Genomic DNA, 24,729 nt, shown 5'->3' on the forward strand with positions numbered 1-24,729 from the left:
ATTTGACCTTTCTGGGAGGAAGGAGCTGAAGTGTTATAGCAACTCATGGAGACTAGTTATCTGTGTAGATGCTTCCATGCATGACTCGGGCTCGTAGCATCTGGTACCGTTCACCAAACCGGTTTGTCCAGTTCTGTTTGCGAGATGCACAACTTCTAAGCCGCTGCTTCCCCTGCGCGGCCAAACCTGTAACTCCTCATCAGAAGTAATCAATTCAGAGCCACCTGAAGAATATTGGACCAAAAAATGGCCAGAGACGGCAGTCACTTGTGTGACTTTTCCTCTGACAGCTGCCTCTGCTGACCAGTGCTTGTGGTGTTAGAGCGGGGCAGGAGAAGCCGCCGTTGGGACTGTCTGGCAGGAGAACAAAAGGATGTGAGGATTAAAGGTAACCTGTCACCTGAATTTGGCGGGTCCTTTTTTGGGTCATATGGGTGGTGTTTTCGGGTCTTTTATTAACCCCTTTTTTTTCCCACTGGCCGCACGCTGGTCGCGAAATTGACTTGACGTTGATTCGCTTTCCTCCCTAGTTAACGCGTGCGCAAAGCAATCTTGCCTTGCGCACGCGCAGTATGCTTTGCCCAACTGTGGGCAAAGCCGAAAACCATTAGTGCGCAGGCGCCGGTGCACTATGTCCCGGAAGTATTTAGCTGCGCACGCGTTAACTAGGGAGGAAAGCGAATCAACGTCAAGTCAATTTCGCGACCAGCGTGCGGCCAGCAGGAAAAAAAGGGGGTAATAAAAGACCCCAAAACACCGCCCATATGACCCAAAAAAGGACCAGCCAAATTCAGGTGACAGGTTCCCTTTAAGTACACCTGATCCTGCACTCATGACCCATCCGAGAGTGCGTGCTGTTGGTTGGAAGCAGGGAGTACGCTGCGGTTTCACTCCTCCGATGGTGACACATCCTCCAAACAGCAAAAACATTGAGCACGTTGCAATCCAACTTACCTAATCCATATCTCCCCCGACATCGTATCATCCATTTGTTAACAAAAAAATAGCTTTGAAGGGATCCTGTCATGACCAGAGGTGTCAAACTGCATTCCTCGAGGGCCGCCAACAGGTCATGTGTTCAGGATTTCCTTGTATTGCACAGGTGATAATTTAATCACCTGCACAGATAATGATTCCAGCACCTTGTGGAATGCTACGGAAATCTTGAAAATACTCATGGTTTGCGGCCCTCGAGGAATGCAGTTTGACACCTCTGGTCATGACGATTCGACTGCTGAAAGAAGTGATAATGATGTATAAGATCTAGTGCAGCAATAAACATACCTGCTTTTGTAGTTTTTTGAAAATATGTTGGGGATTCTCAATGGACTGGTGAGTTCATGATCAAGCCCCCAATGCACTCGAGTACTTGGTCATGCCCCTAATGCACTCGGGAGTATTTGGTGACGCCCCTAATGCACTCTAGTACTTTGTCACGCCTCCAATGCACTCTGGATTACTTAGTCACGCCCCCAGTGCACTCGGGAGTACTTGGGCACGCCCCCAGTGCACTCGGGAGTACTTGGGCACGCCCCCAGTGCACTCGGGAGTACTTGGGCACGCCCCCAGTGCACTCGGGAGTACTTGGGCACGCCCCCAGTGCACTCGGGAGTACTTGGGCACGCCCCCAGTGCACTCGGGAGTACTTGGGCACGCCCCCAGTGCACTCGGGAGTACTTGGGCACGCCCCCAGTGCACTCGGGAGTACTTGGGCACGCCCCCAGTGCACTCGGGAGTACTTGGGCACGCCCCCAATGCACGGACAGAGTAATGCAGTTGTAGGCAATAAAAAAGGCAGACATACTTATTTCTGTAAGTAATGTGGTCTATATGCCATTCACACCTATCCGAAAGCTGAATAACTGGAAAGTGGCGATTATTACCGCACATGTGACTGTTTCCAGTAGAAATCTTTTATACCTATATTACTCTTAAAGGGGATGTCCGGGCAAAAAGAAAATGACCCCAGGGGATTGGAGCTGTTAAAAAAAAATAATAAACAAACAAACAAAAAAAACCCCACAACAAACTATTTGGCGCTCTTATCGGCGCTCCTCTGGATCCAGCTCGGCCCGTTCCATAGTCTACGTTGACACAGGAAGAGGAGATGCCACAGTTTAAGCCAATTCAGGTGGGTGCCAGTGGGGGAGTTTAGGAGTTAATTTTTTTTTTTAATTTTTTTTTTTAAAGCTCCTTGAAGAAATGTTCTTTTTTCCTCTGGATAGCCCATTTTTTAAGCCTTCACAAAAAAGTGAGTTCTCCAGGAATTGTCATTTCAAAGATAGTGGTTCCCCTTCTCCTTAGTTAATTCTCTAGATAATTGGCACTCTCTGCGGACGGGAGCGTGCGTCCTTCAGTGAAGTCTCGTGCTGTAATTGGGCTGACGTAGGCGATCTAGGCTATAGAGAACACACAGCTCATTATGGACTTAGTTCCTTCTGCCCTCACACTGGTTTCCGGTGCGTTCCTGAGGTGCCCGTGTGTACTACAGGGCAGTCTGACCCATCTGTCTATTTTGTGAAGATTTGATGCTGCATCTCTCCCTGAAGGTAGATGACGAAGGATTGAACATGTTGGATGCAATATGCCTACTCTGTTTTCACAGGAGAGATGAACCACTGCTGCCAAGCTTTTTGGAAGCCTGATCTCTGTGGCCAAAATAAGATTATATGTTGTGTTGTTTTTTTTTTGTTTTTTTTAGGCATTTACACCCAAGGAAATCCGGCATAATTGAATTCCAAATCTTCACAAATATTTACACAATTTTCAATCATTGTGAAATTGTGACGATGGATATCGGATTTCTTTGTTTTGCCCTCCAACAGAATTGGAATTTCTCAAAAAACGAAGTGTTCACAAACACAATGATATTGTAATAACTATTGGGGGCGAATACTGTAAGATCTGCTCCCACTCCCGTTGGCATTGTGCGGACCATCTGATCTATCCACACCCTCATAGCCGCCGGGTACACTGATGTATGATGGCAGGGGTGGGATATGTGGGTGACCTGGCTTCTCCATTTTGTTTGGTCCTTTAGCAGACAACACTTATCTCGTTGTCCCTTTTCCATTTGCTGAATGTGTCTTTCTGTTCTCTCGCAGCCCACCACTCTACCACAGGGGACTATCAACATGAACCAGTGCACAGACGTCATAGACGGCGAGAGCCGGACTGGGCAGAAGTTCTCCTTGTGCATCATGACCCCAGAAGAACATTTTATCAGGGCGGAGAACAAAGAAATAATCAATGGGTGAGTGATGGCTGTGCGCAACATTGAGTGCAGAAAGGATCGTTACCAGAGACGGAGCTGACAGTCACATACATGGCTTTCCTGATACCTCCTGACATTGATATTCTGTGGTATCTGTATGCATAGGTATAGTGGGATGGAATCGAATATAGTCAGTGTTCTATAGTCCCCTTTATAACACTAGATCCAGTGTGTGCAGGTGTGCTGGGTCCGCTCCAACCTGTGCTCGCCCGCAAGCTGCCTACAATGGGGACATTGTGTCTGATGCTTTGTTCTCCGGAGACACCCACAGCGATTATACACTGTGCTGCCAGCCCCAGCCAAAGTACACGGCTCTGAGGAGCCTGCGCCGCGCACCCGCTTCTGTGTTGTGCCCACCGCCTCACTGCGTCCTCTCTGTGAACTACATACCGACTTCTCTTCTGTGGTTGCCTCCTTCATGCCTTCTGTAGCCACCCCTGCATAGACTTCTCTCTCGCTGTGCGCCCAACTCTCCATCGTGCACTTAACCTTCTCTCTCCTGTCTTCAGTGCCCATTTCTTACCCTCTCAAGGCTTGTAACCTGAGGAAACACTTTCTACCTAATTTTCCTGAATTCTAGCAATTTCCTGTGATCTGTAAAGCAGCCTCTTGTACAGTGTTCTGTTCCTCTGGTGTCGCGTCTGTCTGTGCTCACGCCTGTTACTACAGCAGGGCATCCATCTACCGCCATGCTCATCCCTCCATATATCGGTGTGCTGCCTCCCTTGGACACAGTCCGTCTTTTTAATCTTTCTTTCCTCTTCCAGTGTCTGCTTTCCCAGGACGCATTTTCCTTTTCTAAACCCGCTCTGCACCTCCCTCTCTGCCCCCTTTAGTTTCATTCCTCGGCTCTGTGTGTTTGAAATGCTTCACCTCACGTTGTATAAATCCTGCGGATCTCCTCTCCACGGCTGGATGTTCCCTTGTAAATTCTCTTAACGCTCTCCTTTTCCCGCTCCTGTAAAATCAATGAGCGCGCTCAGCTTCACCGCTCTTCTTTCCTCTTGCACTTCTTTATTTGTTCTCACCGTCCTCTTCTTTTACTCCCACATCACTATATGGCCGGCCTCCCCTTTTTCTCGGCCCTGGCCGGCCTCCCCTTTTTCTCGGCCCTGGCCGGCCTCCCCTGTTAATGATAATTTGTGTTTAGCGATGTAAGGGCCAGGTTATTATATGGCTGTAATGGGTAAATTCACCAATGACACTTTATAGTTTAGCAAGGTTACACAGATGAAGATCTCTAGGTTTACTCTACACTGCTGCATAAATGACAGATTTTTTTCTTTCCCTGCTCTGTCCTGTTCACTAACAACCAAGCGGAGAGAGAAACTGGCCCACATTACAGAATAATATTGGTGTGTTATGAAACCACTTAGAGTTTTCTAATACTGTAGGAGTCCATCGTACACACCTGGGGCAGCTCTCTGCTTTCTATGTAGGGTTATTAAAGTACCGGTGATGCAGTCGCATAATACCAGAGAGTATTTCCTGTAATCCATTAACTCTCTACTAAGTGATTTGGAGCATCGGGTACATTACTGTGAAGCCATCACTGGTGACATTATTCAGCAAGATGAATGCTGATGGTTAGTAGATAACTACTTAGCTGGTGTCTATATATCACTGTGTATAGTTCAGTATTATAGCAGTGCTTGCATAAAGGAGCGGTATTATAGTAGTTATATTCTATAGATAGGGGCAGTATTATAGTAGTTATATTCTTGTACATAGGAGCAGTATTATAGTAGTTATATTCTTGTATATAGGGAGCAGTATTATAGTAGTTATATTCTATAGATAGGGGCAGTATTATAGTAGTTATATTCTTGTACATAGGAGCAGTATTATAGTAGTTATATTCTTGTACATAGGGGCAGTATTATAGTAGTTATATTCTTGTACATAGGGGGCAGTATTATAGTAGTTATATTCTTGTACATAGGGGCAGTATTATAGTAGTTATATTCTTGTACATAGGAGCAGTAATATAGTAGTTATATTCTTGTACATAGGGGCAGTATTATAGTAGTTATATTCTTGTACATAGGAGCAGTATTATAGTAGTTATATTCTTGTACATAGGGGCAGTATTATAGTAGTTATATTCTTGTACATAGGAGCAGTATTATAGTAGTTATATTCTTGTACATAGGGGCAGTATTATAGTAGTTATATTCTTGTATATAGGGACAGTATTATAGTAGTTATATTCTTGTACATAGGGGCAGTATTATAGTAGTTATATTCTTGTATATAGGGACAGTATTATAGTAGTTATATTCTTGTACATAGGGGCAGTATTATAGTAGTTATATTCTTGTATATAGGGACAGTATTATAGTAGTTATATTCTTGTACATAGGGGCTGTATTATAAGAGTTAAATTCAAGTTCATCTAGTAAAACAATAGTACGTTGGATTGCTGTCGCTTTAATGCCGAGTATGTAAGTTGCCGTTTTATTGTGAGTTCTTACTATGATCTTTGTTCAGGTGGCTTGAAATGCTGATCGTGTATCCCAAGACTAACAAGCAGAATCAGAAGAAGAAAAGGAAAGTTGAGCCCCCCACTCCACAGGTAAGCCAACATGCAGCTCCTTGTGATTTTCTCTCCGTGGTTGTTCGGCAGCCTGTGAGTGACAGCAGCCAGTTGCAGAACACTGTGCTGTTTCTCCAAGTTGGGATAGCTATGAAATCATTAACCTGTTCTGCGATTTTATCTGTTACTGGGATCTGCTGTATTAAGTAACTGGGGGAGCGAAATGTTCTTTACAAGAGCTCTGGTCTCATCTCTTCTCTGATAATGTGGGTGGGAGAGTGGGGCAACTGCAAAGGAATTGACTCATCGCACAGTGAAGTCATTGAGGGTCCTGCGCCCTGAGAGTGGCTCTTACTATACATAGTAATGGTGAGCTGCTTCTCTGACTCACCCTAACTGACCGCCTTTTGCTGCGTGGGAGCCACAGCTGGAGCGCCAGTTCAGTAACTTGTCCCAAGGGGTTGGTGCCAGTGATGTGCAGATGCCAGCGTGGTGCATGTGATGGTTTGCAGTTTCCTATTATAACATATGTGGTCTGAGCAATTTATGAATGGGTCAGTGCAAAATGTTAACTGGTGTTTGGTTTTATGAACCCACTTGTCTTAGATGGTGTCCCCATAGTACGCTGCACCCTCTGCAGTCAGCTCTTTCCATCTGAGGTTGTCTTGAAATGTACAGACACCCTGGGTCCTCTTCGGTCCGCCAGTGTTTGGAATAATGTCCCAATGGGGGTCTTTGAACCAAATATTTGCTTTCCTTCAGTCAACCACTTAGCCGCCAGAGCCCTTTCTTTTTTACATTGTGGCACTTCTCATCCATGATGCAAGCATTGTCATCAGATGGGTGGAAAAATAATAATTTGAGTACGATCCTCTCTATTTATCAACTATATTCCCTTATATCTTAGGAACCAGGACCTGCCAAAATGGCAGCGACCAGCTCAGGGATACCCAGTGCAGAAAAGGTTCCAGCCACCAAATCCACTCTCTGGCAAGAGGAAGCAAAGGGCAGAGATGGGCATGAAAGCGTTGGCAACAGTCCCATCCAGAGTCCAGTCCACATGCCCTCGTCCCCAAATGAGCCGGCGCCCGATATTAAAGTCGGTCAGTATCTTGTATACACGAGGGACGTTTGAGGTCTCTTATCATTGACAGATGTGGGGTACTAATAAGTGTGATCCTCCTTATGTCCTTGCTTCTGCCGCCCTTACATTAGACGGAAGCTTGATGAATGGAGATCGCATTGATGGCGGGCGGAAGACTCGAGTGGAAAGCGGCTATTTCTCATTAGAGAAGACGAAAGACTTGAAATCTGAAGAACAGCCGCAGAGCCCACCTTCGCCTTCCACACCCGATGCGCCCAGCAGGTATAGTGTCCACAGTGCATTCAACCAGGAGCAAGATCCCTTTTTCCTCCCAGGTAACAGCCACTGCCAGCCTCGGGAGCCTCCTGTCAGTAACGGAACGACAGCTGCCCTTCTTCATGTTGCCAATCGGGAGTACGTCATCCTGGCTGATGTACCCCGGGCCCGCAGGATCACTCACAGAGAGGTTTTCCAGGTAGAGAAGAAGCGACTGGAACAGAAAACCAGGGCGCGGAGCCCAGGAAGGGAGGAAGTGGCGCGGATATTTGGCCAGCAGAGAAGGTGAGAGTTCCATGTTATCCTTCATCTCGTGTTGATATTTTTAGGCTAAAATATAGTAGGAGTTTGGTGGGGTCACTATACTAGCAATTGGATGGGTATGTCTAGGGTTTATTAGATTGCTTTTGATTTTTGTGTATTTTTTTTTTTACAAGTGTTACTTGTTGCATAAAGGGGTTTCCATATTTAGCTGCCAACATCCCCCAATATATCTTAGATGGAACCCGTCACGTTGCACATCCAGTCCGATCGATGAGCAGTGTGGTATAGATAAGAAGCAGACCAGCTGATGTGTGAAGGTTTATAGGAAAAGATTCAATACAGCCTGTATTTTATGCATTTAACTCCCGGCGTGTTCTGTGCTTTAGAGTCCAGTGGGCGGCCTTGCTCTATTATTGATAGCTATATTGACAAGCTCGGCCATACAGTAAATGATATCGCTGGTGAGAGCCGCCCCATGGACTCTTGCAGGGATTTAAATGAATAAAATGCAAATTTTTACCCCAAAATATCTATTATTATTTATTTATATAGCACCATTAATTCCATGGTGCTGTACATGAGAAGGGGTAACATCAAAATACCAATATCACTTACGGTAAACAAAACTAACAATGACAGACTGATACAGAGGGGCGAGGACCCTGCCCTTGCCGGCTTACATTCTACAGGATTATGGGGAAGAAGACAGTAGGTAGAGGGGTGCGGTAGCTCCAATGGTGTTGAGATGGCCGTGTGGTCTTTACAGGTTGTAAGCTTCTTTGAAGAGATGGGTTTTTAGGTTTCTTTTGAAGGATCCAAAAGTAGTGGATAACCGGATGTGTTGGGGCACAGAATTCCAGAGGATGGGTGATATTCGGGAGAAGCCTTGGAGGTGATTGGGTGAGGAGCGAATAAGCGTGGAGGAGAGGAGGAGGTTTTGGGAGGACCGGAGATTACGTGAGGAAAGATATTGAGAGATTAGTGTGGAAATATACGGAGGAGAAAGATTATGGATGGCTTTGTAGGTCAGTGTTAGTAGTTTAAACTGGATACGCTGGGAAATTGGGAGCCAGTGAAGGGATTTGCAAAGAGGGGAAGCAGGAGTGTAGCGAGGAGAGAGATTAATTAGTCGGGCAGCAGAGTTAAGGATGGACTGGAGGGGTGCGAGAGTTAGAAGGTAGGCCACAGAGGAGGATGTTGCAGTAGTCGAGGCGGGAAATGAGTAGGGCATGCACAAGCATTTTGGTAGAGTGTGGGTTGAGGAAAGGACGGATTCTGGAAATATTTTTGAGCTGGAGGCGACAGGTGGTGGCGAGAGCTTGGATGTGTGGTTTGAAGGACAGGGCAGAGTCAAGGGTTACTCCGAGGCAGCGGATTTTGGGGACAGGGGAAAGTGTGATTTCATTTATTTTGATAGATAGATCAGGTAGGGAAGATATGCGAGATGGAGGAAAGATAATTAGTTCAGATTTGTCCACATTGAGCTTGAGGAAGCGAGAGGAGAAGAAGGAGGATATGGCTGATAGACACTCTGGGATTCTGGACAGCAAGAGAGGTGACATCTAAGAATCTGATCATCTTTTGCTGCTCTGTAACATCTACCTGCAGATCAGATTTGTTTTCAGCATCACAGGTTCTCTTTCAGAGTGACACACTTTTGACAATGTTGGCAGTATAGTATAAGCTTTTATATCTATTTTACCTTTGGGTGTGACCTTGAATGATATGACGGAGGAGCTTAGAGCAGTCTATCGGCCTCACACCAGGCGTGTGGACCTCCTGCTCTCCCGTCGGGGGGAAAATGTTATAGACCTGGGTACTTTTCCAAACCGACAGCACCTAATAGACAGGCAAACGTTGGATTATTAAAAGGCCTGTTTGGGGGCGGTATGGGTTGTGGAGAGGACATAGGAGCGTTTTCACACAGTGCACCCACAGGCCTCTTGCAGAGATTTAATACACCCATCATCTGGCCCAGTGCATGAATCCATAGATCGGGCACTGCCAGCCCCTTGTAGGCTCTGTGGTAGCAGAAAGCTAATTTGGAATGCATGATTGCAACAGCCTCATTATTCCCGAAGACTGGTAACTGGATGGAAATCGGCCAGATCAGGGTTGGTTCTGGCTTGTAATGTTTTTGTCCATTACTTGCATATGCAAAAACATAATAGAATGTAAGTAATGTATGTCTCTATTTTGCAACGAGTTCATTTCTAATGGTTGTAAAACTACAACTCCCAGCGTGTTGTAATTTCACAACTGCCGTAGAGCCACGGTTGCTGAACATGATGTCTGTACACAAGCACCTGACTTGCTGATGAGTCCGGTATCTATCTGCGATTGCATCCATCCGTAAGCACATTCTGCAATTACTACTAACCCACTAACTCCTCCAACCTCGCCGAAATAACCCTCCCCAAGTTCAGTCCTGCTCCCTCCACAGCTCTACTAACTCTGCGCTGCTGTCACAATGCATGGTTGGCTTTCCAGGTGTTGAGGGTCTGCAGGTCTTGACTTGTCCTCGCAGCCGTCCAGAAGAATGCAGCGTTTTGTAGCGTGAGCTAATGTTTCCCAGGAAGGCTTCTGCTTTACTCTCTGAGCAGACATTTCTACACTGGGTTCAGTATAGGTAAATATTAGCTCTGAAGGGAATCGAGCAGTGAGCAAAGAGCGCTGAAGCCGCTGAACTCCTGTCTGCATGCGCACTACTTCACACTGATGATGCTCTTCGGTGGGCTGTCAGTCTCCCATGGGGAAAAGCTGGATATTGCTCGTCCAAGTCCCTCCTGACACCGACGGACGCTGTGTACCCAAGCAGAGCTATTTAGGACACGTATTGTCCTTCAGCACCAGATGATGTGTGCCAAATGAGGGGGGAGCCGCTGGGCCGCAGGCTGTCGCAGCAAGGTCGCCGATTATCTGATAATGCTGTGGCTGGGAAATCGTGTTGTAGGTCACGGCTATGCTTCCTGTGTCTCTGCAGAGGTACAACGCCATAATGGGCCACCGAAAGCCACTACATGCCTAGATTTGGGACCCCCCTTTCTTTGTATTTTTGCATCGCTTCCTTTCTTCTGCTTATTACACTTTTAAAGCCTTTTCGGTGCCAGGACATAAAGATAAAAAGCTGTTCAGTCTCGCAGCCTTGGCCAGGAATGTGCACTGGTCCAAAAGCTCTCAGCATCGAGGGCAGAAATATATCCATGGATGGAGTTCTCGCACTGAAAAGGCTTTGATTCTTCTTGTGCTTCAGTGTCGTCCAGCGCTGGCTGCCATCTTGTCTGCTGACCCTTCTACCGGGGTCCAATGCACGTTCTGGGGGGACCGCTTTATGCTATTAAATAATTTCAGTTCTTATTTTCCAAACGTAACAGAAAATGTTAAATTGTGTTCACGAATGGACGGTTCAGATTCCAAGATGGCTGCTGGAGGCTGTGCACTTCAATCCTGGGTCCACTGTTAATCGCCATTTTATATAGTTTTATTCTACATAAAAAGTTGAATCATCTTTTAAATACTGTGCACACTTATTCTGTGCTTATCCTGAGATAGGGGAATGTGTCAAAATATATCATAAGAGCTTTATCTGAACATCTGATCTACAGGGGAACAGATCGCTACAAGCTCTGTGCTGAGCAAGTACCAAATTCTTACAGATTTCAGCTGTGAGGGAAGCAGACTTATAATTGAAGCTCTGGAGTATGGCTCAGAATCAGTACAGGATAAGTAATGTACGGTATGTACACAGTGAGTGCAGCTCTGGGGTATAATACAGGAGGTAACTCAGGATCAGTAATGTAATCTATGTACACAGTGACTGCACCAGCAGAATAGTGAGTGCAGCTCTGGGGTATAATACAGGATGTAATTCAGGATCAGTAATGTAATGTATGTACACAGTGACTGCACCAGCAGAATAGTGAGTGCAGCTCTGGAGTATAATACAGGAGGTAACTCAGGATCAGTAATGTATGTACACAGTGACTGCACCAGCAGAATAGTGAGTGCAGCTCTGGGGTATAATACAGGATGTAACTCAGGATCAGTAATGTATGTACACAGTGACTGCACCAGCAGAATAGTGAGTGCAGCTCTGAATCAGTACAGGATAAGTAATGTACGGTATGTACACAGTGACTGTACCAGCAGAATAGTGAGTGCAGCTCTGGAGTATAATACAGGATGTAACTCAGGATCAGTAATGTAATGTATGTACACAGTGACTGCACCAGCAGAATAGTGAGTGCAGCTCTGGGGTATAATACAGGATGTAACTCAGGGTCAGTAATGTATGTACACAGTGACTGCACCAGCAGAATAGTGAGTGCAGCTCTGGAGTATAATACAGGATGTAACTCAGGATCAGTAATGTAATGTATGTACACAGTGACTGTACCAGCAGAATAGTGAGTGCAGCTCTGGAGTATAATACAGGATGTAACTCAGGATCAGTAATGTAATGTACACAGTGACTGCACCAGCAGAATAGTGAGTGCAGCTCTGGGGTATAATACAGGATGTAACTCAGGATCAGTAATGTAATGTATGTACACAGTGACTGTACCAGCAGAATAGTGAGTGCAGCTCTGGAGTATAATACAGGATGTAACTCAGGATCAGTAATGTAATGTATGTACACAGTGACTGCACCAGCAGAATAGTGAGTGCAGCTCTGGGGTATAATACAGGGTGTAACTCAGGATCAGTAATGTAATGTATGTACACAGTGACTGCACCAGCAGAATAGTGAGTGCAGCTCTGGGGTATAATACAGGAGGTAACTCAGGATCAGTAATGTAATGTATGTACACAGTGACTGCACCAGCAGAATAGTGAGTACAGCTCTGGGGTATAATACAGGATGTAACTCAGGATCAGTAATATATGTACACAGTGACTCAACTTCTTATGTAGCTTATTTCTGTATGTAAACTGTAATTCTACTTTAATAACCCCTGAACTTGGATTTTTCAGCAAGGCAGGTGATGAACACTTGCTACCTGTCTGTGCACATGTCTGTGTGTAATGAGCGCATCCCATGTCCAGACTAATGAGAATCTCTGCCAATAACACCTTTAGATGTGTTTTGATTGATCATGATTATGCATTTTGTCATTTTAATAATGTTGATTGCTCTGATAATTGATAACTGATTTTTGGCCTTCTTTGTATTAGTTCAGTCACTCACTTTCTAGCCTTGTTCTATTTCCAGGTCTTATTGCTCTCCACCTCCTCCTCCTGCTGTGCTGCTGTGTGAGATGGCCATCTTTTCTGAGCCCGCTTCGCTGCCATCTCGTCTTAGTGTCCGAATTTATGAGACAAGAGATGTGACTACTTTCTGTCTCCTAGGAAAAACAAACCAGTCTGATTTTTCCTCCCCACCCCTGCTGTCTCCTCTACTGACTCACTCTGATTTTTTTTTTCCAACTTCTTTGGCTGCCTGGGAAGGCCGGTGCTAAGTTACTGGAAACAAAAAGCCAAAAAAAAAAATAAAGTGCCTTTGTTATTACGTTGCCATTGAGAATTATGTTGGGGGTAATAAAAAAGGCTTCTGTTTAATGCATGTTGGTGCAAACACAGCATGTTCCATAACTCAGTGTAACCAGCAACGTCATCTTGGGCTTGTCGTGGCCATCTGAAGGGGCTGTCCGTCATAGGAAACAAGTTTTTTCTTACTTAAATGCATGTATTTTTGGCTTGGAATTAGTTTTGTAATTGGGCTTCATTACCATTTTTGCACAGTTTACCTTCAGTAATCTTTCTGTTGCACAGTTTGTTTCTGGCTACAGAATGGGTCAATTGAGAATCTGTCAGTGAGCTCCAATGGGAGAGATTGTCTTTTATCTTTTCTCCTGAACTCTTCAGCTGACTTGTTACCACAAACCACATCAATATTTAATGTGCTGGGAAACTGTTTGTAAAAGCTTAACTGTGCAATATTTTACTGAAATTGGAAAAATGATTTTTAAACCCAAATGCATGCATTTAAAGAGGAGCGGTCACTTTCTCCAAAAATTGAGATGAATGCTTTCTAAAAATTCCTGAGCTCCCCTGATTCTCCCCGTTTTTTGTTTTTTTTTGCTCTGCATAGCGCCATTGCAAAGATATTAACATTTGGTGCTTTTGGAGCACAGTATGTGAGATCTCTGCTTGTAGTGCAACGGAGCATTTTTTCATGTTTTTTTTGGGAGGTGTCATGTTCTTTCATCTGTCCTGCCAGACGCAGCAAATCATTGCAGCATCTGAGCCTGCTAGACGAGCTTCCAAGCTGTGATTCCCAGAGTACAGGAGGATGAAATTACACCACCCACTTCCACAAAAAAACTCTGAAGAAATGCCCAGTTGCACTACCAACAAAGATCTCACATGCTACACTCCAAAAACAATAAATGTGAATATCTCTGCAATGGAGAGATGCAGAACAAAATGGAAGAGAGGAGCAGAATAGCTTTGTTTTTTGAGCGGTTTGGTGGGATTTTATATATAAAAATATTTATAATATTGTTACCTCGGTCGATCTGATATGGATGCCATTAATTAGAATAATGCCTGTGTAATTCTCAATGTCAGAGTACCATGAAAATGCAGTGCTCGCTAAGCATGATCTGCAAATTAGGCCGGAGAGTAACATTGGATAGATGCATTGTTTTCACATTGCTGCGTCTGCAATACTGAGACATTATGGTACCCTTACATCGTGGCGAAATGGTCGTTCAGACGGCAGTTGTCCAACGGCTACCTCTCTCGACCGCTTATAACATAGAAGAACTGAAGGATCTGGCGTTAAAATTCAACAAGCCAACCCAATTCTTCTTTCCCCCCAACAAGATCGATCAAGGGAGATTTAGAATTCCTAGCCTTACAAATCGGGCAGGGTTTAACCCCTCTCCTCCAAAAATAAAAATGAGGTAGTCACCATGAGTGAAAGTCTGGCCGTCTGAGTTCGAGCTTAAGTAATTGACCCATCCAGACAAAAATTGGCTTTGGGCAACTTTTATCTAATGCATTTTGGCCACCATAGTGAGTTTTCCCCATCATGTTAGTCCAAGCAGTTATATAGTTGTAATTAATTATTCTGTTGACATTCCGAAATTGGTCATTTACGGTAGTAGTAGAGTGACTAAAATGACAAGACCCTGGTTAAGGAGGCAGATCAGAAGCCTTACAAATGGCCTCCTACCTGTCGCAATCTCCAGTTTTTCTTTTGATTAGCCGGCCTGGCCCGATATGTATGTCATGTAGTGACCAGGGCTGTGGAGTCGGTAAGCCAAACCTCTGACTCCAACTCCTCAATTTCCATGACACAGACTCCGACTCCACCAAAATGGCTCCGAATCAAACTTGACTCCGACTACAGCCCTGGTAGTGACAATGACGTTGTGCCAGGCCGGCTAATCACAAGGAGCCAGTAATGACAGCATGTTCTCAGGGCCTCCCTCGGCGGCCGTAGAATACGGACATGGCCGCTAGACCGGGGTCCTGAGAATAGATCTGCTCATCTCGTAATGTAGTGATGACATCGTTTTTATCCCTTTTATAATCTTGTGTTATGTGAATAATCACATCTGGTGTGCAGTGAGTTATGGAACGTGTAACTATTCATGAACTAGTCGGCGTTATGGTTACTTATGTTTTGTCAAGTTTGTTCAAATGAAATCAGAAGGAAAAGACAAAAGTGATCTATATATCTCTCACAAGGAATAACGAAGCTTTAAGGCTGGGTCAGTTCAGCCGCTAAAAAGGACGGTGCTCATCGGTTTGTCCCTACAAGTTAGGTGAATGTCCCCGGCTTCTTGCAGGACTCTGTGACTAATGCTGGATTTCGGCATTCCCAATTTGTTGCTTTTTCATGAGGATCTAGGCCACTGTCAGGGGGAAAAGGTATCCAGAGTTTTACTATAAATTTCAGGAAATAGTTACAGGAGAGGGACTGCCGATTTACATTTAATGGGGCATATGCCGTGCAGGTGATCCAGCTTCATTACTCGGAATCCCATTAAATAAAAATGTAGCTCTCTCCATGACGTCGATCCATGCCCAAGTTGTGCGACAGCCTGATCTGCGTTTTGTAAGACCTGGCACTATCCCGCAGGGAATTCACCAATTGTTTAACAAGAGGCTCCAGAGTCCTGGAGGAGACGGGGGATTTAACAGCTTAGAACTGTGCAAGATCAAAACGTTTGCAGGGAACAAGCAGACGTTTATTAAAGGAACCTTGTGATCTCGTTAACAGGGGGCCAGTAACCTTCTTTTCCAGGAGTGTGAGGGGCTGCTGATCACAGCATGGCCTAGTCATGTTCACCTAAAGACTTAGCACCGAACAACTCAAGTCACACACATCTTAACATTATTATTCAATTTTGGGGGCTAATTAAGCAGAAAGGAACCTTAGGACATTTTCACCTCCTTCTTGAATTTTTTTTCCCCCTAAATCCTTAATGAAAATCACATGTTGTCCCCCTGACCTCAGATCACATTGTGGGAAGTTGGAGCACTTCTGTCTTTTTTTTCCTTCTCTAAAGTTTTGTATGGAGATGTATATGAGCATTGCCGCTTGTCACATGCAATCTATACACTTGGTGGAGGCGGCTATTTTGTGGGTGGAGGTAGAAATATATATAAAAAAAAAAATGCACCAATTGCTTAATACTAATACAGTGTGAGGCCTTGCCTCTTTCATCAAGTTATTAATAATTCTATTTATCCATTTCTCGGTTATATCTGTTTCTGAAAAAGCTGCGTCACCTTCTGCGTGTCTGTCAGTTTTGTTAAGCTTTATGGGTGACCGTCGTTATCGCAAAATTGGTTCTCATCCAGCTTTTCCAGTGACAGATGTAGTGGCTGAGGAGACGGAAAAATGTTGGCAACTTGATTGAAAAAGGAAAACTTAAAATGAAGGAAGCTGACACGATGGTTGCATCCTTTGTGCGAAGGTGACAGACTCTTAAGCAACACCATCTGTTGTACGGATCTCTGTATATCCATGTATAAAGCCATTGTTGATTTGAATATTCATAAAACAAGTCCTTTATAGAAAGAGGTGGAGGATAATTACTAATACAGTTGTTTCATAAATGCAAGCAACGACCAGCTATGAATAGTTAACATTTGCCCATCCAAAAGCAATTCTGTACATGATGGAAGATGAATGGTCCTCCGTCATAAAACGACTGCTGGTGTAGACCAGGGCACTGGAAAAGCAGCACTTGATCCAGGTGCGGACTCCATGTTTGCTCCTTCATTACCCGTCTACATCCAGACTTCCTGGCCGCCCAGTCCAGATGATGGCACGCAGGGTGGTCTGGGATCTGTCAGATATAGCTCAGCCGATGAGGTTGGCGTTGCTTACGTTTAACTTGTTCCCTTTAACCAAGTAGTTATCAGTTTATATATTTTCATATTTTTTGCTTATATTATATATTTTTTTAGAATCTCCCGTTTTCCCCCCTCCGCCCTCTTTCTTGTTTCTCTCAGGCGATCTCTGGTCATTGAGAAGTTTGAAGCTTTGGACATTGAGAAGGCAGAACACATGGAGACCAGCTGTTCCGCCGTCCCCAGCAGCGAGGCCCGGCAGGGCCGCAGTGAGAAACGCACCTTTCCAAGGAAAAGGGTGGGAAACCTTCAAATGATCATCGGCTTTGATGTAAATGCTTGTTCTCTGCAGTATATCGACCTGTGTAATCAGATGAGAGCCGATGCACAGAATGATCCATTACCGATCTGTGTGCACGGAGAGCATGGTCGACCTTTGTAAACGGGCTATTAAATGGCCGCTGTTCGGCCACCACCTATCCTCTTTAACCACTTTGTGTAGATGAAATACACCATGTATGACTTGACTTTTGCTCGACATCTTCATATTCAGGTTTTTGCTTTGACTTATCCATCTTGTCTGTTTTTAAAGAGTACAGTGCTAGAAAAAAATCATTGTATAGTTGTAATTGATCTGTTTTTTTCCCCTCTCCTTGTATCCCATTTTTTTAATAGGACGAGACAGGGGGAACTTCTATTCCCGATGTGTCCGCTTGTCCTATGTCACCATACCGAAGGGCCAAGTCCCTGGACCGCCGATCCACAGAGTCCTCAATGACGGTAATTGTAGACAGACTTGGGTGTCTCCACCAAACCCCCCCATAAATATCATCTTATAGTTCCTGTCCTGCTTTACGTTTGACCTCAGCTGTTCTCCATCTGTCACATGGACTTCTAGTGTTGTCATCTGACGGAGTACATGGTGCAATTGGGCTCTGTTCCACAAGTTTTTTGTTTTTTTTTCCCTCCATGTAAAGATATTTTAGTCACGTCTCGCTTGTACCACCAAACCCAAGCCTTGCAAATAACTGGCAAGCTGTGCTCGTGAAGGCGCCCATCAAAACGTCTGTGCAGTTCAGCCCTGTTGCTATTTAATTTGAGAACCTAATTCAGACCTGAACCTCGCTGGGGTTATTGCTTGGTGAAAATAACCCTTTGATAGTTTGGCTGCCCCCCCTCCCCCTCATATCTTCTTATCCTTAATGTATTTTGGTATCCTTGGGATTGGAGGGTTATTCTGGGGTCCCAGTCATATGATTGCCTTATATATATGAGGGGGAGTTGATACTTCAGCGGCTGAGTACATGAGTGGACTGTAATCATGAAACTTGTAGGGAGAGAGCAGGTTTGTAGACCGTATTCTCTGGAGACCCCCAGCATGGGCAGCCATAGTGTGGCCCCTAGATCATTACCGTAATCAATCTCCTTATCAATGGATGGGTGAAGCCTTTTGGTCTATGGAATTTTTACATTTGGTAATTTCCATGTTGTCTCTTTTTGCAGCCTGATCTTCTGAACTTCAAGAAGGGTTGGCTAACCAAGCAGTATCAGGATGGGCAGGTGAGTTTTTACATGGTCTTGGCTGGTGAAGTCATAACGGGTCCGTGCAATGAAAATATGCCATAGCCTGACATGTGGCGGCATTGGACACTGCAATGGGGGGCTGTAATGGCCGGCTTACTCTCAGAGCAGGTGGTAACCTATTACTTTTCTCAATAAGGAGGGATATCTTACAGTGCCCCCTATAGGTAACACTATAGGTTTTGGAGGAGAGCTAATTTTCATACGTTTCCCCATTGCCTTATAGACAAGCTATACCAGCTGGATCTCCATAAGCAGAACCCTTACTAATTTAAAGGGAACCTGTCATCAGGATGCTATGCCCCCCAACTAGTGACCTTTGTATACAATCTTTAAGGCTGATTATACACATCCGTTTTTGGAGCGGGGCATTGCACTTGCAGCTCTTCTGCCCTATTTCCTCCTGCCCGCTGTGTCTGACAGGTGACACTTCAGTTTCAGTGACCATCCTTTCCTGGCTGAGATCTCTAGAAAGCGCTGTTGGTTCCAGTGGTTTCCCTAGTCTTTAAGGCTTGTTTCGGCACTCTGGAATCAGACATGACTGATCCTTCTCCCCCAGACATTGGGGCTCCCATACACATTAGGATATCGGTGTGTTCAGCCGATGCGAAGAGCAGCAGTGGACCTAGTAAAGGGGCTTTGTGTCCAATAAATATTCATGACTTGATTCTATGTGGCTGGAAGCTTTCGCTGGTAATTTATATCTGTATTTCCCCCCTGGCATGTGTTGGCTGTAGGTGGTCAGTAGCCCACTGTCACTTGTATAGATGTGGTTTTTCTCTACCCAGCATGGTAATAACCTGGGTCGGCTGCCTGTGTTTGGGTGGTACTTTCTCGGGCGTACTAGTGAGGCTCTGTCAGCGTGCTGCCCCGGGCTGCGGCTGTGATGCCATCTAGAAGCTATGCAGACTGTGAGTTTACAAGCAGAGGCAGTAGGGGAAGTGTACTTGCATCATGACCTTATTACGGCAGCCAGCTGGGGCCCCCTGGGACGCCGGGTTACTGGGAGATGGGGAGGGATCCGGTTACAACATCTAGCTGCCTCTGAGAGATGGATTTCACATTTGCTAGGAGCACAAACAACGCTCTATTTTGGTGGATATCCTTCTTCCGCCACTTCCTCCCTTTCATTCCGTCCTTACTGCTTCATTGTCTATTAAATTAAATCCTCATGTGCATGTCGGCCTGGGTATTCTCTGCATTGTTTTGTGAAAGATTAAACAATTTGCAACTTTATTGGCTCCTGACTTTTATTTTTTTTTCCTGAGAGCAGTAAAACATCCCCAAATTTGTTTTTAAACCTACATTCCCGTTATGGTGCATGTAGTCTGGAGTCTTGAGACACCTATGACTAGTTTCATCCCATTATCGATTAGTTTGTGATCTGCAATGTCTCAGATTGGTTCTAGTCCAGCTGAAATGGACCTTGCCTTTACAGAATGTGATACTATAAATCCAGAGCAGCTTAGAGCCCAAATCCAACCACATCTTCTGTATTTCAGTGGAAGAAGCACTGGTTTGTACTGACTGACCAGAACCTGAGATACTACAGAGACTCTGTGGCAGAAGAGGTGAGGAAGACCCCAGCGTCTGTTCTTGTTAATGGTGCTCCTGTTCAGCTACTCAGTGTCTCCACGTTTTATTTATTTTTTCTCTCAGGCTGCTGACTTGGATGGGGAAATTGACCTGTCCACCTGTTACGATGTTACGGAATACCCAGTCCAGAGAAATTACGGGTTCCAGATTCACGTAAGACGTTATTTATGGCCTCATTGGTTTTCTACGTTTCATCCTAAGTGTTAAATATAGGCAATGTTCTCCAGATGTGAGGTCTTATGGAGGGTTAAAATCTTGCTTTGTTGAGTCCTTGTTAAAATCAGTAGAAATAGGTCGAAGTGGGTTATACAAGTGATCCTCTGCCGAATTCTGCATGTGTTCATTCTTGTAGGAAATTGATACTTCTGTGATGATGAATCCTTTAGTGTCAGAAACCGGGCGTAGAAATGTCAGGACAGAGCAAGCAACGTAGGCTGTATCCCCATTGTAGAAAGTTATCTTCTGTCAACAGGGTGGTGCAAACTTTTGGCTTAGTGTGATTCTGACCACTGATCCAGATAACGAGGCCCTGATTAGAATGGTGTGTTGCCACTGCTATATTCCTTCATAATTTATGGGACTTCCTAATATATATATATATATATATATATATATATATATATATATATATATATATATATATATATATATATATATATATATATATATATATATATATATATATGCTCAGAGCACTGCGCAGTGGTCTTTGGCCGTCCCATAGAGAATTAATTGAGTAGCATGCATGTTCTCAGAATGTACAAGGACATGAGTGTTCGTTGCCTATCGGCAAGACAATAAAGTTTTTGAACCTTTTTAAGGGTATGTGCACACGATCAGGAATTGGCAGCGCTCTGGACGCATCACGTGTCCTCTGCGTTCAATATCCGGCAGCTCTTGTGTTCATTGAACAGTGCAGATTTATTGCTTCCAATACATTGTACGGGTGAAATTTATCTTGCGGAGGCTCGCGTCTCCGCAAGATAAATAGACATGCGGTCTGGAAAGGCGCGCCGCATGTCCGTCTCCTCGGGTGAGTCGTGGGCATCTCTGAACATAGTGGGCATGGGGTTTCTTGAAATCCCATCCACTATGCTGTAACATCTGGATGCTGCAGATGTACGCAGCGACCAGCCCGCAGCGTTTACTGATAGTGTGCACCTACCCGAACCCTTATTATCGTCACCGAGATCTAAGATCAAATGTGGCATAATGTATCATTTTCTGATACTTTAGAAAAAAAATTATCGTCCATTCCGTAGATCAATTTTTTTGGGGGGAGGGTGATAAGAGTTAGATAGTTGGTCATAACCACAAGTTGTATTTTTTTTTAATTTAAGACAAAAGAAGGAGAATTCACGCTGTCTGCGATGACCTCAGGCATCCGGCGAAACTGGATACAGACCATCATGAAACATGTGCGACCCAACACTGCCCCTGATGTCACCAGGTGAGGCGGCCTGTATGACAATGCAAATCCAATCACGTTAATTACACTTCTAATCTACCAGCTAAATAGACCTCGGGATCATCGACTTTCACTTTTTTTTTTTTCTTCTCTAAGTGAACCTTTCATTTCCCAACTTTTCTCCTGTCCTTTCCCTTCTTCCTTTTCACATTTCGCCATCTCTTTAATTTCCATGCAAACCCAAGGAAAAGCTTCTCTCTGAAACTGTCTGTGCTGAAGCCAAGGTTGGAAAGCTGTGTTCTCTCCTGTATAAACGTCTTGTGGTTTGTATTCGTTGTGCTTCACTGCATGCTATGCTTCTCATGGCCCAGGGTTTTCTTCAAGTAGGTTCTTCCAGTGATTTGCACGCAGAGGAGACTGCCGTATGTGGCATTTTCTGCCTTTTTTTGATTTGTTCCCCCCCCTGCTATGCTCAAAAATGTTGAGCTGCCAGAATGGTTGCCTCCACTATGCGAAGAAAATGGATATAATTTTAGGAGATCCGATTACATGAGTTTTACACAGCAAAATAGTGCACAGAAACAGGTGGCCTGTTTAACGCTTGTTGCTTGTATGCAATGTCACAACATCCTGGCATGGCATTAATGATCGGCCTGCTCTGCCACACTCATGCACCACAAATACCAGCATTGGAGACACTTTAATTCTCATTTCTAAGAAACTCGTCCGTTTTTCCAGGTATGCATGACGTGTGCTTTTTTTATTTTATCCCGGTCTTCCAATCTAATAAAAATCTTCTTTTGGCATGGATGATATGGACAGACTGCCACATCAAGCCTATATAATCTGTGTGGGTTACCATTGGATGTGTTTTATTACACTTTACAGCTTCAATTAAGTATCTGTTGCCTTCCCAAAGATGAGACAGATCTGGTGGAAAGGTTACGTGGATGTTCTTGACCTTGCAGCCAATCCAGAAATCAATAACCACAATTATTTTGAGAATAATTCCGTAAAAAAAAGAACAAAAAAACCTACTTTGGTCAGCTACTCAGATACCGCCGTTAATAGCACATGGCATGGAAAAATTATGAAGGATATGTGGTATAAGAACTTATAAAAAATAGTCAAGAAATACTATGGACCAAAAAAGAACTACCTATTCCACAAAAGACATGCCCTCCTACGCCTCACAATATTGGTGTTGAGACAGTATCAAACTTCAGTACCATGTACATGCTCTAATGCCAAATGTGCAATGATCCTTTTCCCCAAGATAACTCCAAGTAAAAGAAGGTGGCTCCAGCACCCAATAATGATCAGCTTGCTTTATTATGGCATCACAAATACAGAAATGGCCGGAACTTATCGACCCTTAGTATATGGCTCTTTGTTAGCTCACAAAGCTGTTGCGTCTTCTGAAATATAAACTTTTAATTACGCCATTAAATATTTTTTTATTTGCTCAAAAGGGTAAAGTAATGGGAATAAAACATGGAAATATTGCTGAATAAAAGGAATAGAAAGATAAATTAAAAGCTAATCAATAAATTTATATGTATGCCAAAATTGAGAGATGCAACTCTTTCTGTAAAAATAAAAAGTTATGTCTTTTGGGATGTGAGAATGATAAAAACAAAATTTAAGGGAAAAGCTCAGTGGCTTCTGAGAGTAATTAATGAAATGTCTACAAGCATAATTTGATGTAATCCCATATAGTAGCTGAAGGATGTGGAGACTGCGGTCTAGTGACCCCAGGAGAAATGCATATATGGTTTGCAAACCCACTTTGCACATTTCACATATCTGGGGCCCTATGTTTCTTCTTAATATCATGTCCTCTTGTAACTTTTTCTTTTTTTCAAAAGTTCTTTCTTTTCTCCTGGATTCCTGTCCTTTTTTTCTGTACTTCTCTTCCAATGTAAAATATAAATTTATGACAATGGATACTTGGAAACGTTTACCGCCTGCTAACTCCTGCCCTGCACTGTCCTAACTTTTGAGGTCTCCTCAGTTGAACGTTCCTTTTTTTTCTGCAAGATGATGTTTGACCCTATAATTTAACTTAATGTGTTTTTTTCTTTTTTTTTTAATCAACAGCTCTTTGCCTGAGGAGAAAAGCAAAACCGCATCTTCGTTTGTCACCAGTTCCATTCAAAGCGAAAAGCCGGATTCGGAGTACGCAGATGCAGACGGAGAACCTAAGAGGAGCCGGGCACGTGAGAGAAGAAGAGAAGGACGCTCCAAAACCTTTGACTGGGCAGAGTTCCGACCAATTCAACAAGCACTGGCTCAAGAGCGGGCTCAAGCGGGAGTGGTCACAAAGTCGATTTCTTGCTATGACACCACCGATTCCAAGAATGATGTAGGGGAGCTGGAAAAGGAGCGAACGAGGCGGAGAGAAGAGCGCAGGAAAAGGTTTGAGAGTTCAGACTCTGTGGAGGAGTCTACAGGTGAAGAGTCATCACAAATGGAAGTAGACAAAGGACCAGCATGCTCCGATTCCATTGACATTAGGCCAAATGTTCAAGTTGAAATTGAGCAGCGCTGGCAACAAGTAGAAACCACTCCACTAAGGGAAGAAAAACAAATACCCATTGCGCCACCTCCCATATCCAGTGCTTCCCCCAAACGCACCACCGAAGACATCACAGTCCTTTTGGAAAAGCAGGTAAAAGCAAGGTTATCATCAGTAACAGTATGGCTCTGCTAAGTTTTCTCTCCAGATCTGTAAAGGATCAAGAGCTTCTTGCAAACCCAGTAGCCACTTTTCTTTCTTTTCCCACCTATGGTCCAGCTGGAGCAGAGTCAGAAGGAAGTGTCGGATCTCCTAGCTGAAAACCTAGTACTGCAGCAGAGATTGAAGGAAGCCTTGGAGAAACAGCATAATGCCAGAGATGGATATGTGTTACAGGTACCAATAGTGCCCCTAAACATTGTGCTAAACCTGTCCATTGCCAGACGGGACACCTCAGTGGCAGTGGAGAGGTTTAAGTGTGTAGTGTTAGAGCGTTCGGTAAAGCTGTGCATGCTCCTCTCATATACTTTCCTCTAGTCTTCAGCTTGTTTCTTCCTTTTTATGTATTATAAAACAAAAAAATCTATATTCCTTATAGTCTTTCAGATCTATGTTTAGTACCAACAAGCTGAACACCATTGCTTCTACAGACTGTAATTTCTTTTAATCTTGGTGTCTAGAAGTAGTGTTTAGTGCATGTAGAAGAGCTGGAGGATTCACAAGCATCTCTCCTCTGTTTATTTTCTGCATCTCAACAACCCGAAATCTAAAGTCATCTTCGAGCTCCTCGGGGCCTTCTCGCTAACACCTCTTGGTGGCTTGTACTGCATGGTGTCACGTTATAAAGCATGGTGTACATCTGATATTTCACTGAGTGTCA

At 44.1% G+C, this 24,729-nt stretch overlaps 1 protein-coding gene across 10 annotated transcripts in view; it reads left to right on the top strand.

Annotated features, from left to right (window-relative positions):
• MPRIP (myosin phosphatase Rho interacting protein) overlaps nucleotides 1-24,729 on the top strand; it is an 86,476-nt gene that overhangs the window by 37,577 nt on the left and 24,170 nt on the right. For 6 of the 10 annotated variants that reach the window (XM_077274294.1, XM_077274299.1, XM_077274295.1 and 3 more), the window contains exons 4-15: nucleotides 3,105-3,253; nucleotides 5,765-5,849; nucleotides 6,718-6,913; nucleotides 7,026-7,455; nucleotides 16,909-17,044; nucleotides 17,422-17,526; nucleotides 18,250-18,306; nucleotides 19,830-19,898; nucleotides 19,987-20,076; nucleotides 21,264-21,373; nucleotides 23,432-24,002; nucleotides 24,129-24,245. In XM_077274294.1, coding sequence (XP_077130409.1) covers nucleotides 3,105-3,253; nucleotides 5,765-5,849; nucleotides 6,718-6,913; nucleotides 7,026-7,455; nucleotides 16,909-17,044; nucleotides 17,422-17,526; nucleotides 18,250-18,306; nucleotides 19,830-19,898; nucleotides 19,987-20,076; nucleotides 21,264-21,373; nucleotides 23,432-24,002; nucleotides 24,129-24,245 — 2,115 coding nt within the window. The remainder of the gene's footprint in view (nucleotides 1-3,104; nucleotides 3,254-5,764; nucleotides 5,850-6,717; nucleotides 6,914-7,025; nucleotides 7,456-16,908; nucleotides 17,045-17,421; nucleotides 17,527-18,249; nucleotides 18,307-19,829; nucleotides 19,899-19,986; nucleotides 20,077-21,263; nucleotides 21,374-23,431; nucleotides 24,003-24,128; nucleotides 24,246-24,729) is intronic. The other 4 variants (XM_077274298.1, XM_077274301.1, XM_077274304.1 and 1 more) reach the window with 1 other exon arrangement.

This window comes from Ranitomeya variabilis, chromosome 7 (assembly GCF_051348905.1).
Source record: "Ranitomeya variabilis isolate aRanVar5 chromosome 7, aRanVar5.hap1, whole genome shotgun sequence".
In the NCBI taxonomy this organism is placed as follows: domain Eukaryota; kingdom Metazoa; phylum Chordata; class Amphibia; order Anura; family Dendrobatidae; genus Ranitomeya; species Ranitomeya variabilis.